The sequence below is a fragment of the Coturnix japonica genome, unplaced genomic scaffold, assembly GCF_054131305.1.
Source record: "Coturnix japonica strain WE unplaced genomic scaffold, WE-NBRP24 Scf099, whole genome shotgun sequence".
Lineage (NCBI taxonomy): Eukaryota > Metazoa > Chordata > Aves > Galliformes > Phasianidae > Coturnix > Coturnix japonica.
Genome location: NW_028189002.1, coordinates 146,301 through 161,145, shown reverse-complemented (window position 1 = coordinate 161,145; position 14,845 = coordinate 146,301). Strand labels below are relative to the sequence as shown.

General features: G+C 44.1%; 1 protein-coding gene and 1 pseudogene across 8 annotated transcripts in view; one reads left to right on the top strand and one right to left on the bottom strand.

The window, feature by feature from the left end:
* Positions 1–14,845, top strand: part of LOC146751316 (spindlin-W) — a 180,924-nt gene that overhangs the window by 45,477 nt on the left and 120,602 nt on the right. For all 8 annotated transcript variants that reach the window (XM_085534785.1, XM_085534786.1, XM_085534784.1 and 5 more), the window contains one exon: positions 13,647–13,869. In XM_085534785.1, coding sequence (XP_085390911.1) covers positions 13,818–13,869 — 52 coding nt within the window. In that variant the 5' untranslated portion in view covers positions 13,647–13,817. The remainder of the gene's footprint in view (positions 1–13,646; positions 13,870–14,845) is intronic.
* LOC146751320 (uncharacterized) lies at positions 10,224–12,693 on the bottom strand (annotated as a pseudogene).

Here is a 14,845-nt window from a genome sequence, read left to right as displayed (position 1 = left end):
CTTGGGAGTTCTGTGAAATCAATTTTCCATTGTTGCCCTGGAAGGCCCTTTCCTATGAGGCCCACTTGTGCCCTGTTCCTTGTACTGGGATCATATTTTGTAGTTTTGGTTTGCCCAATATATTCTCTTATCTTCCTTTATAACCAATTTCCATAAAATACGAAATGGCATAACAATGTGTCCATCTGGGCATGCACCCATCTGTCAGCTTGCTCTCTTCCCTTATATATCATTAATTGGACTCCTGTCCTCTTTAGAATATTTTACAGGTTTTGACTTGGGTTCAGAGATTTTAAGTTTACTGTCTGGAACTGAAGCCTTCTTCAACTGCCTGTTCTGTCACCTGATCTATCATCTTATTTTCTCTTTCCTGTACAGTGTTACATTTCTGATGTCCTTTACAATATATAATAGCCATTGGTAGATTTACATCAGGCTGTTTTTCTTGTGTGTGAGCAATTGTTGCTCTTTTCAGATGGTACTATGAGCGTGTGGCACCCCAAACGCATATTTAGCATCTGTCCATATATTTAAGGCTCTTGTCAAGGCAGATATTTCAGCCTTCTGAGGGGAAGTCCCCACAGCTTGTTGTGCTTCGATTACCTGGTCAGTAGCTGTTACTGCATGTCCTGCCTTACAGTTTCCTTGTCTCATAAAACTGCAGCTGCTGGTAAACCAGGTGTCTTCTGCATCTTCTAAGGGTTCGTCCTTCAGGTCCGACCGACCAGCTGGAATGTGCAGCTTCAGTTGTTTCAAAGCAGTCATGTAATCCTGGTTCTCCGGGAGTTCCGCTAAGGAAAGATACTGGGTTGACAATATTAGTTACAATTATTTCTACATCACCCTGCTCTTCCAGGATGGCCTGGTATTTTGGGAATCTTTGGGGTAAGAACCAATACAGTAAACCCTGTATGAGATATTAAAACTGGTATCCTTTGGCCCAGTGTAGATTTACGGGCTTCTTGAATATTGAGCACCAGTGCAGCCACTGCCCTCAGGCACCCTGGCCATTCCTTACTCACTTCAAGCTGTTTGAAGTTTACCATCAGTCTGTAGCTGTGTATCCATGGTCGGCACCCTCCTGTCATTACTGGGAACGTATGGAATTCTTTGGCAGTTTGCAGCTCAGGGGTTTAGCAGATGGCTTCTTTCCTGGCAGTCCTTAAGGTTCAAAGTCCAGCTGTAGTCTCGTATCCCAAATAAGTCACCTGCTGCTGAATTATTTTTGCTTTCTGTAAATCAAGAAACTCAGCAAACTCTCAGTCTATTGTACACGGTCCTTTTGTTGCTGTGGCATCCACGTGCTGCAGTAAAGTTCCACCCTAGGATGGAGGATCCCAGGTCTCAGGCTCATGAGTTGACCAGTTCTCAAAAATCATTAAGCTGTTCTCACAACCCTGGGAAACACTGTCCAGCTTAACTGAGTCTCTTCTCCCCTTATTAGGGCTGTCCTATTCAAAGGCAAATAACCTTAGGCTTCCTTTGGCCAAACCAGGCAGAAGAGACATCCCTGAAATCCAGAAGGTAAACTCCACCTATTCATTCCTTAACTTCATTAATAAAGTGCATAGATTAGCTATCACTGAGCGTATCCATTCAAAGATTCTATTCCTTGCCCTCAAGTCTTCTACCAAACTTAAGCACTTGCTACCCAAAAATTTGGCAAAATTGGCAAAAATGGAGTTTTGTACTTGGATTTCCATTCAATTAGTAATTCAAACTCAAAAAAATTATCTATTATTTCTTTTATCCTTCTACAGTCACATATCCTCAAAGGGCACCGCATTACCCTGTCTGGGTTAGCTCTTGCTTTTACTTCTATTTAGGGCTTCATTTTTGGCCCTGATGACCACTCCCCTAAGTGTGTCTTATTTGAGATTGCTGTAACTCCTGGGAGTACAACATTGTTTTTCCCAGTTTGTGTTAAAGCCAGATTTATAGTTTTTAATCAGTCAATATTGTTTGACCCTTAGCTCCAGATTTATTAAATTTCTTGCCAGAGAAACCTGGCGTGTACAAGAATTTCTGTGTTCCTACTTGTTTTCTTAGCTTATATTTAATTAATTCCAAAAGTAACCCTTTTCTTGTTGGGCAGTAGCTTCTACTACTGTTACAAAGCCATCTATGGGTAGTAAGAAGTACCCATATCCATCAGAAAATGAATTACTTTATCCTGCTTCCCTAGCTGCAGTTTCATCAGTGTATCTGCTAGGGTAAACTTCCCAAGTTCTCATCATTCGGTTTTGCAATCAGAGGCAATTCCTTCTTGCTCAGCTTGGTAGGATTTCTCTACCATTGTCCCATTGCAGTTTGCACATTGCTTTCATTCCAGTGGGGCATTCCAGTGGGGCAGAGCCCTCCCTGGGCTCTTCCAGCCCCCCTCCTCGCCACTTCCTCGTGGGGGTTCTCTGGGTCCTACGGCCCTACTCTAGCGCCACAACAGTAACAGATGTTATTATTCTCAATTCCCTGAACATCTGTTTCTCAGTCAGGTGTCTTTTTTTTTTTTTTTTTTTTTTTTTTCCCCATATTGTACACCTCTCTTCAGTCCTGACATCCCTGATACATCTTGCTTATCTTTGCCATCCTCAGCCTGTGTCCTTCCCAAACTACCTCACTTTCCAAACTCTCATCATTACATTTCACCTTCTCTCCAGAGCCATCTAGTGCTAACACTGGGATTTCGGGTTCCCTAGATCTCTGCACATGAAGGCTATTCTCACATCCAGTGCCCTATCCACTCCACCTCCCCCTTTGCTGTTTACAGCAGCAGTCTCTGATCCTGGCTCTCTCTCCCACTCAGAGTTCTGCTTGCAGGGGAACAGTGCAGGGGGGTTGCTCTCATGCCATCACAGATAAACTTACTTTCTCTTTAACCCTTTTTCCTTTGTACACTATTCCACTATTTGTGCTGCATCTCAGTCACACCACACTCACACGAGAATTCAAACAGAATTACAATATATCATTTGTTAAGCTTAACAGAGGATGTTAAGAACAACGGTGCTAGTTGTTGACATAGGTCAGCTACATAGATGGCACTGTATGATACCAACTATCCCAGGATTACCAAAATCACCCTGTAGGAGAGAGCAGACAAGCTCTGCCTTGTTAGCAATCACCTGAGGGTGAGCAATAGCTCTTTTACCATGTGTACGACTTTCTTTTACCATGTGTACGACTTACTGGCCTCCTGGCATGTGGCAGAAACTCACAAGTACAGTACCAGAAAGATACGCACAGACACTGGTAACAACATTTGGAAGATACGTGGACCAACAGAGAAGGCCCCGATTTTCTGAACTGATTATGACACTTGAAAACTACTAACAGCAGCTCCCCCCACTGCGCGCCTCAGTTTCTGCCATCTCACAAGTAAAAGACCGGCTGGATGAAATGCACAAGAAACTGTTTCCATCGACTAATCGTGACAAACCTGTACAAGTATCAGAAGTGTCCAATGAAGATCAGAACAATCAAGTAAGTCTACTGAAGGAGCTGATCAAACTAATTAAAGGTGATGAACACTACTCCCCACCTGTAAAATCAAAAGTCTCAGCTATTAGACGCACACGCATTCCAGCTCGAGCAAGGAACAACAGTATGATTGCACCGTGTGTTTCCATGTGGTGCTACCTACGTGACCGTGGAGAAGACATGAGGAAGTGGCATGACCAGCCTACTTCTGTACTACGAGCACGGGTGAAAGAACTACTAGATATACCAACCACCAGTGGAGTTGCTCCAGTCATCAGAGGTAACCAATAGAGGGGCCCTGCCCTCAGTCAGGTGAGACAGAGGGATAATAGAGTTTATTGGACTGTGTGGATTCAATGGCCTGGCACATCAGAACCACAGAAATATAAGGCACTGGTGGATAACTGTGCACAGTGCACTCTGATGCCCTCAAGTCATGAAGGGACAGAATCAATCCATATTTCTGGAGTGACTGGGGGCTCTCAAGAATTGACTGTGCTGGAGGCTGAAATAAACCTCATTGGTAAAGACTGGCAAAAACATCCTATTGTGACTTGCCCAGGGGCTCCGTGTGTACTTGGTATTGATTACCTCAGAAGGGGGCATTTCAAGGATCCTAAGGGGTATCGATGGGCCTTTGGGATAGCTGCTGTAGATATGGACAACATTAAGCAGCTGTCTGTTTTGTCTGGCCTGTCAGAGGACCTGTCTGTTGTGGGGCTGCTACGAGTAAAAGAGCAGCAGGTACCGATTGCTAGAAAGACAGTGCACAGACGGCAGTATCGCACCAACAGGGATTCCTTGCTCCCCATTCATGATTTGATTCTCCAGTTGGAGAATCAGGGAGTGATCAGTAAAACTCACTCACATTTTAACAGCCCCATATGGCCAGTGCGTAAAGCCAGTGGAGAATGGAGGCTGACGGTAGACTACCGTGGCCTGAACGAGGTCACACACCCACTGAGTGCTGCTGTGCCGGACATGTTAGAACTCCAGTACGAGCTGGAGTCAAAAGCAGCCAAATGGTATGCCACCACTGACACTGCTAACACCTTCTCCATTCCTTTGGCCGCAGAATGTAGGCCACAGTTTGCCTTCACCTGGAGGGGCATTCAGTATACTTGGAACCGTTTGCCCCAGGGATGGAAACACAGCCCAACCATTTGACATGGGTTGGTCCAAACTGTATTGGAACAGGGTAGTGCTCCTGATCACCTGCAGTACATTGATGATGTTGTGTGGGGCGATACAGCAGAGGAAGTTTTTACAAAAGCAGAGCAAATAATCCAATTTTCTCTGCAAGCTGGTTTTGCTATTAAGCGAAGCAAAGTAAATGGACCTGCCCAGGAAATTCAGTTCCTAGGTATAAAGTGGCAGGATGGACGTCGTCACATCCCAGCAGATGTGATCGACAAAATCACTGCCATGTCTCCACCAACTAGCAAGAAAGAGACACAGTCTTTCCTGGGAGTAGTGGGCTTTTGGAGGATGCACGTTCCAAACTACAGCCTCATTGTAATCCGCCTTTATCAGATGACGCGGAAAAAGAATGATTTTGCATGGGGCCCTGAGCAGCAGCAGGCTATTGAACAGATCAAACAAGAGATAGCCCGTGCCGTGGCCTTGGGGCCAGTAACAGACGGGACAGGATGTAAAGAACATCCTCTACACTGCTGCTGGAGAGAAATGTCCCACTTGGAGTTTGTGGCAAAGAGCATTAGGAGAGACCCGAGGCTGACCCCTGGGATTCTGGAGTCGAGCGTATAAGGGGTCTGAAGAGTGCTACGCTCCAACTGAGAAGGAGATCTTAGCCGTGTATGAGGGGGTTCGGGCTGCTTCCAAAGTAGTTGGGACTGAAACGCAGATCCTTTTGGCATCTCGACTGCCAGTGCTGGATGTTCAAAGGACAGGTTCCCTCCACCCATCATGCTACCGATGCCTGATTACACAACGAGCGTGAATGGGGAACCTCAGTTGTCCAGGAATTTTAGAGGTGATCATGGACTTTCCTCAAGGTAAAAGGTTTGGAACTTCACTAGCAGAAGAGGTGTCACGTGCTAAAGAGGCCCCACCATACAACGAACTACCAGAAAATGAAACGAAATATGCCCTGTTTGCTAATGGATCATGTCGTATTGTAGGGAAGCATCTCAGATGGAAAGCTGCTGTGTGGAGCCCCACACGACAGGTTGCAGAGGCCACTGAAGGTAAAGGAGAATCAAGTCAGTTCACAGAGGTAAAGGTTTTCCAGCTGGCCTTAGATGTTGCTGAACAGGAGAGGTAGCCAATGCTTTATCTTTATAGTGACTCATGGATGGTGGCAAATGCCTTATGGGGGTGGTTACAACAGTGGGAACAAAATAAATGGCAACAGAGGGGTAAACCTATTTGGGCTCCTGAATTGTGGAAAGACATTGCTGCCCGAGCAAAAGATATGGTTGTAAAGGTGCGTCATGTGGATGCACATGTGCCCATGAGTCGGGCTACTGATGAACAACTTGGACTTGGACTGGCAGAATAAGGGCGAATTATTTCTAGCTCGATGGGCCCATGAGACATCAGGACATCAAGGAAGAGACACGACATATAAGTGGGTCAAAGACCAAGGGGTGGACTTAACTCTGAACGCTATTGCGCAGATTATTCATGATTGTGAAACATGTGCCATAATTAAGGAAGCCAAGAGGATGAAACGCCCCTGGGAGGAAGGGCGATGGCAAAAATATAAATATGGGGAGGCATGGCAGGTCGATTATATCACCTTGCCACAATATCGTAGTGGTATGTGTTATGTGCTTACCATGGTAGAGGCAACCACTGGGTGGCTTGAAACATATGCAGTACCCCATGCTACCGCTCGAAACACCATATTGGGTCTTGAGAAACAAGTCCTATGGCAACACAGCACCCCAGAAAGAACTGAGTCTGATAATGGGACACATTTCAAAAATTCCCTTATTAATACTTGGGCCAAAGATCATGGCATTGAGTGGATTTGTCATATTCCCTACCATGAACCAGCTTCTGGTAAAACTGAACGATACAATGGGTTGTTGAAAACTATGTTGAAAGCAATGGGTGGTGGAACATTTAAACACTGGGAAAAGCATCTGGCATAAGCCACTTGGTTGGTCAATACTAGAGGATCTGTCAGTTGTTATGGTCCTAGTCAGTCTAGCTCCCTACACACTATAGAAGGAGATAAGGTCCCTGTTGTACATGTAAAGAACATGTTGGGAAAAGCCGTTTGGGTCCTTCTAGCCTCTGGAAAGGGCAAACTTGTCCGTGGAACTGTTTTTGCCCAGGAACCTGGGTGTACTTGGTCGGTAATGCAGAAGGATGGGGATGTTCAGTGTAATGTGTACCACAAGGGAATTTGATGCTGGGGGAGTGCAGTCAGTAATTCTATGTATATATGGATATATTTGCATGTGTAGTTTATTTTAGTTATTATAGTTATACATTTAATTATATACGTGTATATATGTATATATATTAACCATGATGTAATAATGTTGAATAAGGGGTGGAATGTCATGGTTTTGTAATGTTGCTGTCAGTATTCCACATCATAACATCATGTGCAGTATCGATTATTAAAAGGTTCATACTCCAGTTCCGTGGAATAACAACATCCTGAATACTCAGCTCTCAGAAGAAAACTACATATCCCAGAGGACTTCATGACCAGAGATAAGTCACGGGAGGAGGACATATATAATCTTGCTCCCAGGCTGGAGTTCTCTCTCTCTCGGACTCTCAGACAGTGGCAAGCATTCCAGCCATGTCGCCTAGAGTTCACAGTAGGCCTCTTAGTTTTCGGGGACTCTCTCTCTCTGTTTTGTTCGAGTTATTAGTCTCAGTCATATTGTATTATATTGTGTTATCTTGTATTCCAATACCATATTTAGTAAAATAAGTTTTTCTCCTTAGATTGCTGACACTGTTCTCTTTTCCCATTCCCCTTTTTTCCCTTCCCTTTCGGCTGCCCCTGTTACGGGCACAGGTAAATCTAGGTAACTCATGCCATGGGTGATGGAGAAAAATGTGGACATCCAGTGTGTACCACAAGGGAATTTGATGCTGGGGGAGTGCAGTTAGTAATTCTGTGTTTGTCTCATACTCGTTAGTTATGGTTTGCTTGCATATATTAAGCATGATGTGATGATGTATGAAGGGGATGGGAACAAAATGAGGGCTACTGGGGCTGAGGGGGTAGTTTGAGGCTCAAAACTGAGCTTCAAGGGTAAAGAAGGTGAAGTTCAAAGGGATGGAGAGGGGCGGGGGTGGTGGGGGATGCTGCTTCCCTAAATTTGGGGAAGAGTAATAATAAACACGAAGAGTTGGACATCTGTGTGTGGTCACAAGGCTGTGATTTCATTGTGATCATGGAGACGTGGTAGGACAGCTCGCATGACTGGAATGTTGTCATGGAGAGATATGTGCTTTTTAGAAAAGACAGGCTGGTGAGATGGGGTGGTGGAGTTGCTCTTTATGTGAGAGAGCAGCTAGAATGTATTGAACTGCACGTGGGGGAAAGTGATGTTGCAGTGGAGATCATGTGGGTAAGAATCAAGGTGCAGGCTGGTAAGGGTGACGCTGTTGTGGGTATGTACTACATGCTCCCTGATCAGGATGGGGTTGATGAGGCCTTCCATTAGCAACTGGAAGTAGCATCATGATCCTAGGTGCTGGTGCTTATGGGTGGGGGACTTCAGTTATCCAGATATTTGCTGGATGAGCAACGTGGCCAGGCATGCGCGGTCCAGACAGTTCTTGCGATGTGTTGAAGACAACTTTCTGATGCATGTGGTGGATGAACCGACAAGGGAAGGGGTGTTATTGGACCTTATTCTCACCAACAAGGAAGGACTTGTTAAAGAAGTAAAGGTCGGGGGCAGCTTGGGTTGTAGTGACCACGAGATGGTGGAGTTCAAGATCTTGAGTGGAAGAAGCAAAGCAAAAAGTAGGATTGCTACCCTGCCTCATTTTCAATTAGATTTTATTATATTGTGTTATCCTGAATTGTAATATCATAGTTAGTAAAATAAGTTTTCCTCCTTAGATCATTTCCTCTGCTCTGTTTGTTTTGTTTCCTTGAGCCCAGCTCCCATCTCCCTACCTTTTTCCCCTTTCCCTTCCTATTTTTTGAGGGGCTGGGGGGGCCATAGATCTACTGCTCCCCTGTCGTGGACATAGATTCATCTAGAGAACTCCGTGGCACTGGTTTATTTTAATAAGTTGCACTTGACTTTAAAATCTTATATTCTTTAAAATTCAAGATTTTATCAAAGTACATAGTTTCATCTTCATAAAACGTCATTTTATCCATCCATATTTAATCCCTTTAGAGTGTTAAACTGTCATGTAAATGCTAGGAAAATTTCTGCTCCAGTGTGCTTGCTCGATCTTCTTTATTCCCAAAAGAGACAGGAGAGGAGAGTCTTCAGCTTTCTTTATTCGAATAAAGGGAGATTCCACCAAGGCATACCCCTGTGGAGTCTCTCAAAGTACCAGGGGACACAGCCCCTCTTTTATCCCTGTACCCCAATGCTAGTGAGCCCTTTCCCCATTGGCTGAGGTACTTGGGGTTTACATTCTTCTCAATTCACTTATCAGCTATCCCCCCCAGTAGGTATCCCTCTTCGTTTCCTGTTTTTTTTTTATACATACATTGATGATAGGGTCGAAAGGTTATGGATCAGAATAAAAGCTAAGGCCAACAATACTGATGTTATTGTGGGAGTTTGCTACAGGCCACCTACCCAGGATGAAGAGGTGGATGGGATGCTTTATAAACAACTGGGGGAGGTCACAAGGTCACTCCCCCTCGTTCTGGTGGGGGATTTCAACTTCCCGGACATCTGCTGGAATTACAATACAGCAGATAGGGAACAGTCTCGGAGGTTCTAGAGTGTGTGGGAGATAACTTCCTGACACAGTTGGTGAAGGAGCTGACAAGGGGAAGAAAATTTCTGGACCTGCTGTTTGTTAACAGAGAAGGTCTGGTGGGGGATGTAAAGGTTGGAGGCCGTCTGGGACAAAGTGATCATGAAATGCTAGATTTCTTGATCCTTGTTGAACCGCGGAGGGGAGTCAGCAGAACTGCCACCTTGGACTTCCGGAGGGCAGACTTCAACCTCCTTAGGACTGTGGTTGAGAGGGTCCCGTGGGGGGTAACTTTGGAGAGTGTGGGAGCCCAGGAAGGCTGGGAATACTTTAAATTGTCCTACAGGCGCAGGAGCTGACTGTCCCAAAATCCCAAAATCGCGAAAGACGAGCTGACGGGCGAGGAGGCCGTGCTGGCTGACCAGAGATCTTTGGCTTGATCTCAAGAACAAAAAGAGAGTTTATGGTCTCTGGAAGAGTGGGCAAGCTACTTATGAGGATTACAGGTATGTAGTGAGGCTGTGCAGGGAGAAAATTAGGAAAGCCAAGGAGCAGCTAGAACCGAGCTTGGCTGCTAAGGTTAAGAAGAATAGTAAATATTTTTATAAACACATCAACGGCAAGAGGAAGGCTAGGGAGAATCTCCATCCCTTGCTGGATTCTGAGGGCAACTTGGTCACTGAGGATCGGGATAAGGCTGAGGTACTTAATACCTTCTTTGCCTCGGTCTTCAATAGTAATGCTTGTAACTCCCTGGGAACACAGCCCCCTGTGCTGGTAGATGGGAAGGGAGAACAAAATGAGCCCTGCGTGATCATCAATGAGATGGTTCTGGACCTGCTTCAAAAGCTGGATGTTTATAAGTCCATGGGGCCGGATGGTTTGCACCCTAGAGTGCTGAGGGAGTTGGCAGATGTGGTTGCCAAACCACTCTCCATCATTTTTCGGCAGTCTTGGCTGACTGGGATTGTTCCGGTGGATTGGAGGCTGGCGATTGTGATGCCTGTCTTCAAAAAGGGCCGGAAAGACGATCCTGGCAGCTACAGGCCCATCAGTCTCACCTCGGTGCCCGGGAAGGTTATGGAAAGGATAATCTCAGGTATCATCACGGAACAACTAAACGTCAGCCAAGGGATCAGGCCTAGTCAGCATGGGTTTATGAATGGTAGATCCTGCCTGACTAACCTGATTTAATTCTATGACAAGGTGACCCACTTGGTAGATAAAGGTAAGGCTGTTGATGTGGTCTACCTGGACTTCATTAAGGCCTTTGACACTGTCCCCTATAACATTCTGGTAGAGAAGCTGGGTGCCCGTGGTTTGGATGGGCGCACGCTCTGGTGAGTGAAGAGCTGGCTGGATGGCTGGGCCCAGAGAGTTGTGGTCAATGGAGTGGAATCCATTTGGTGGCCGGTCACGAGCGGCATCCCCCAGGGCTTGGTGCTTGGGCCGCTTCTGTTTAACATCTTCATTGATGATCTGGATGAGGGGATTGAGTGCACCCTCAGCAAATTCGCAGATGACACCAAGTTGGGAGGGAGTGTTGATCTGCCTGAGGGGAGAAGGGCACTACAGAGGGACCTGGATAGACTGGATCAATGGACCAAGGTTAACGGCATGAGTTTCAATAGGGCCAAGTGTCGGGTCCTGCATTTTGGTCACAACAACCCCAGGCAACCCTACAGGCTTGGGGAGGTGTGGATGGAAAGCTCCCAGATGGAAAGGGACCTTGGTGTGCTGATGGATAGTCGGCTGAATATGAGCCAGCAGTGTGCCCAGGTGGCCAAGAGGGCCAATGGCATCCTGGCTTGTATCAAGAATGGTGTGGTGAGCAGGACTAGGGAAGTCATCCTGCCCCTGTACTCGGCATTGGTGAGGCCTCACCTCGAGTACTGTGTTCAGTTTTGGGCACCTCAGCACAGGAAAGACATGGAGGTACGGGAGCAGGTCCAGAGAAGGGCAACAAGGCTCGTGAAGGGCTTGGAGAATCAGCCCTACGAGGAGAGGCTAAGAAAGCTGGGGCTGTTTAGTCTGGGGAAAAGGAGGCTGAGGGGAGACCTTATTGCCCTCTTCCAGTTCCTGAAAGGTTCTTACAGTGAGAGTGGGGCAGGTCTCTTCTCACTAGTGTCAGGTGACAGGACGAGGGGAAATGGCCTCAAGTTGCGCCAGGGCAAATTTAGGTTGGATATTAGGAAGAACTTCTTTACAGAAAGGGTAGTTAGGTACTGGAATAGGCTCCCCAGGGAGGTGGCTAAATCGCCATCCCTGGTTGTGTTTAAGAGCCGTTTGGATGTGGTACTTAGGGATATGATTTAGTGTAGGGTTTTTAGAGTTAGGGTACTGGTTAGGCTGCAATTGGACTTGATGATCTTCAAGGTCTTTTCCAACCTGGGTAATTCTATGATTCTATGATAATTCAGGGTGTGACTTACCACAGCTGTTGCAAAGAAAGCTGATTTTTATCTCAACACAAAGGGGACTGGATGGAGGATGACCTCTGTTTTAGATAAACAGCTAATGTCATTTGAGTGGATCAGCTGGTAGTGTAAATGCTTCTCCCTGAGTTCATTAAAAGATGTGAATGACTCCCTGAGTTAACCAGATGAGCATGAGGGGAGTGAATATGTGGCTCAACCCAACATAAAGTACAGAAGAATGAACGTGAAAGAATTGGCAAAATGTTAGTAAATGCAATTTTCAGCACACCACGGGGCATATTCTTGTATGTTCATTCCTTCAGCGAGGCATGAACATAGGTACACCTTTTCCCACAGCTGGGTCAATAGTTATGGTTGTTCCTCATGTTCTTGACTCTTTTGTCAAAATGAACAGCACGTTCCAAAGCTGCTGTTGGTAAGAGAAGGGAGAAGCCACCACTGATTGTAGTAATCATGTTTTCTGTAATTTGTCAATCAGTTTTTCTTAGGCTGAAAGGATGAGCTGACCTAGGCTGATGTCTTAGCCATGTGCAGCATCGTGATGCCAAGAAAACCTACAATAACTTGACATGCTAGTGAGTTATGCCAAGCAGCACTGGGTGCATGTGGGATTGCTCGACCAAACGTGCACACTGAAGAGAAAAACAACTACATATTTAAAGGCAGAGCATAAACATATTCATTTCATTCCAAGAAAACAGTCCAAAATTCTAAGAAATAATTAACATATTGTCCCACTGTCCTGAGAATATGTGGTGGGGGGTCTCTGTTGGTGTTGGTTGTGGGATGTAGGCTAGTAATCATTCTCGCTGTGAATTTCCAACCTTTTAAGGGGAGTTGGGGGATAGCCTGAACCGGCTGTCACTGGTGTTGTGTTGAACTGAGGCATCTGTTTTGCAGTCTCATCTTTAACAGGATATTTATTTTACTTTCCTTTCTTCTCAGCAAGTTCTGCAGCCTCCTCCGCATTCTGTTTTTGAGCTTACATTTACACAAGCCTCCTGTCCTTCAGCTTATATCTGCTCAGGTTATGCTAAAGGTTGTTCTCACAATATGGAAAAGCTGCTCTCATAATTCAATTAAAATTAATGGATTAATTAGGAGAAATGTTTGCAGTCCAGAAATATTAGTATAAAATAGTTGGTGATAACAAATGTCTGTAACTTCAGTCTTGGAAAAGACTTTAAAATGTTGTCACCACATATCTCTCTAATCTAGAAAAACGTGATGATCAAAAAATTCAGATTCTTGAAACTGTATTGCAAATCACCGATGATTTTTTGCAGATCTTCTTTTAATGTATTTAATTGATGGTTTGAGCGTTGCAGTGGAATATGTGTGTTTTCTACCTTTTAAGCATTGGGATATTTTTCTACTTAAAAAAAAAAAAAAAGCAACCAACAAACCAACAAAACTGTATCTGTAAAAGAAGTAATTCTCTTATGTGGGTGTGAAGCATTTTGTTTCTAAGAAATGGAAGCAGTTGGCCTTTGCTTTACTTCTGGTGAAAGTAATGCAGTTTCTTCTACTTTCATGTGGGGTTCTTAAAGTAGTAGTCATTCCTCCTTGTACTAAGATAAGTGGGTTTTAAGAGTTTTTTTCTTTGTCTATCTGTCTGAGGATGATTTTGATTGGATAAAGAGCCTGCACAGTGAATAAAAGTACCAGTCTTAGTATATGGCTACTTGCCCTGTGATTAAAGGATGTGTAAAGAATAACAATACAAAGAGACTTCTAATTCAACATGAAATAAAAAACATTTTAACACAAATATTTATTTTAACCAAGTTGCAAATCAGACTATACTGAGGTGTTTTTTTGTTTTCTGTTTCTTTTTTTCAGACTAATATAATTGAAAGTCCTCCTATATTTGAGGAAGAACAATTTGTTGGTTGGATGGTGGTTTCATAAGTAGTTGTCATATTTCAAGAGTAAGAAGATATTTGGGTATTTGTGAAGAACTGGATTTTCACCCTAGTCTAGCAGCTTTGCTGCTCACTTAAACACAGATGAATGAAGACCCCATTTGGAAAATCACCAGCTCAACGATCCAGAGCTGATGCAGGTGAGGTGTTATTGAATTTGTTTTTGTTGTTTGTTTGTTGACTGGTTTTAGTGGGTAAAAAATGTTTTTAGTACATAAGAGAATCTATAAAAATAATTGCTTTATGAAGCTGTTATTGTTTTGTTGTCATTGTTGTTTTGCTTATTTGTTTTTAAGGATGAGAATTATGATTTCATAGAAACTGAAATTGAAAGTCTATACATAAATGTTAATTAAGCTGTACAGACTTAGATATAAGAAATTGTACTGGTTTTGGTTGGGATAGAGTTAATTTTCTTCATAGTGGCTCATATGGTGCTGTATTTTGTATTTGTGACCAAAATGCTTTTGATAACACACCAGTGTTTCAGCTATTGATGCTGCATCAGCATAGTTAAGCAGGGTCTTTTTGCTTCTCACACTTCCCTGACAGTGAGGAAGCTGGAGGTGAGCAAGAAGTTAGAAAGGGAAACAGCCATGACAGTTGACCCAAACTAACCAAATGAATATTCCATACTGTATTGTATCATGCTCAGCAATAAAAGTTAGGGAAAAGAAAGAAGAGGAGGAGACATCTGTAGTTACAGCATTTGTCTTTCCAAGTAACCGTTACACATGATGAAGAATAGCATTCCTGGAAATGGCTAAACACTTGGCTGCCAATGGGAAGTAGTGAATTAATTCATTGTTTTTCTTTGCTTGAACGTGCAACTTTTACTATTTACTCACTTTTTATTTACCTTTCTGAATATCTCCCCCACTCTGCTTCACAAGGGGGAAAGAAATGAGCGTGGAGCTATGTGGCACACAGCTGCCTACAAGGGTTAATCCATGACAGATATGTGTGTTATTAGTCTATGATGTTAAAGTTTTAGCAGAACTGTAATTTAATTAAAATTCTAAAAAAGAGCCTGTAATATAACTAATATTTTGCTTATCCCAGAATTGTTGGAAAATAAACAGCAATATATTTGCCATTGGAAGCCAGTAACAAGGT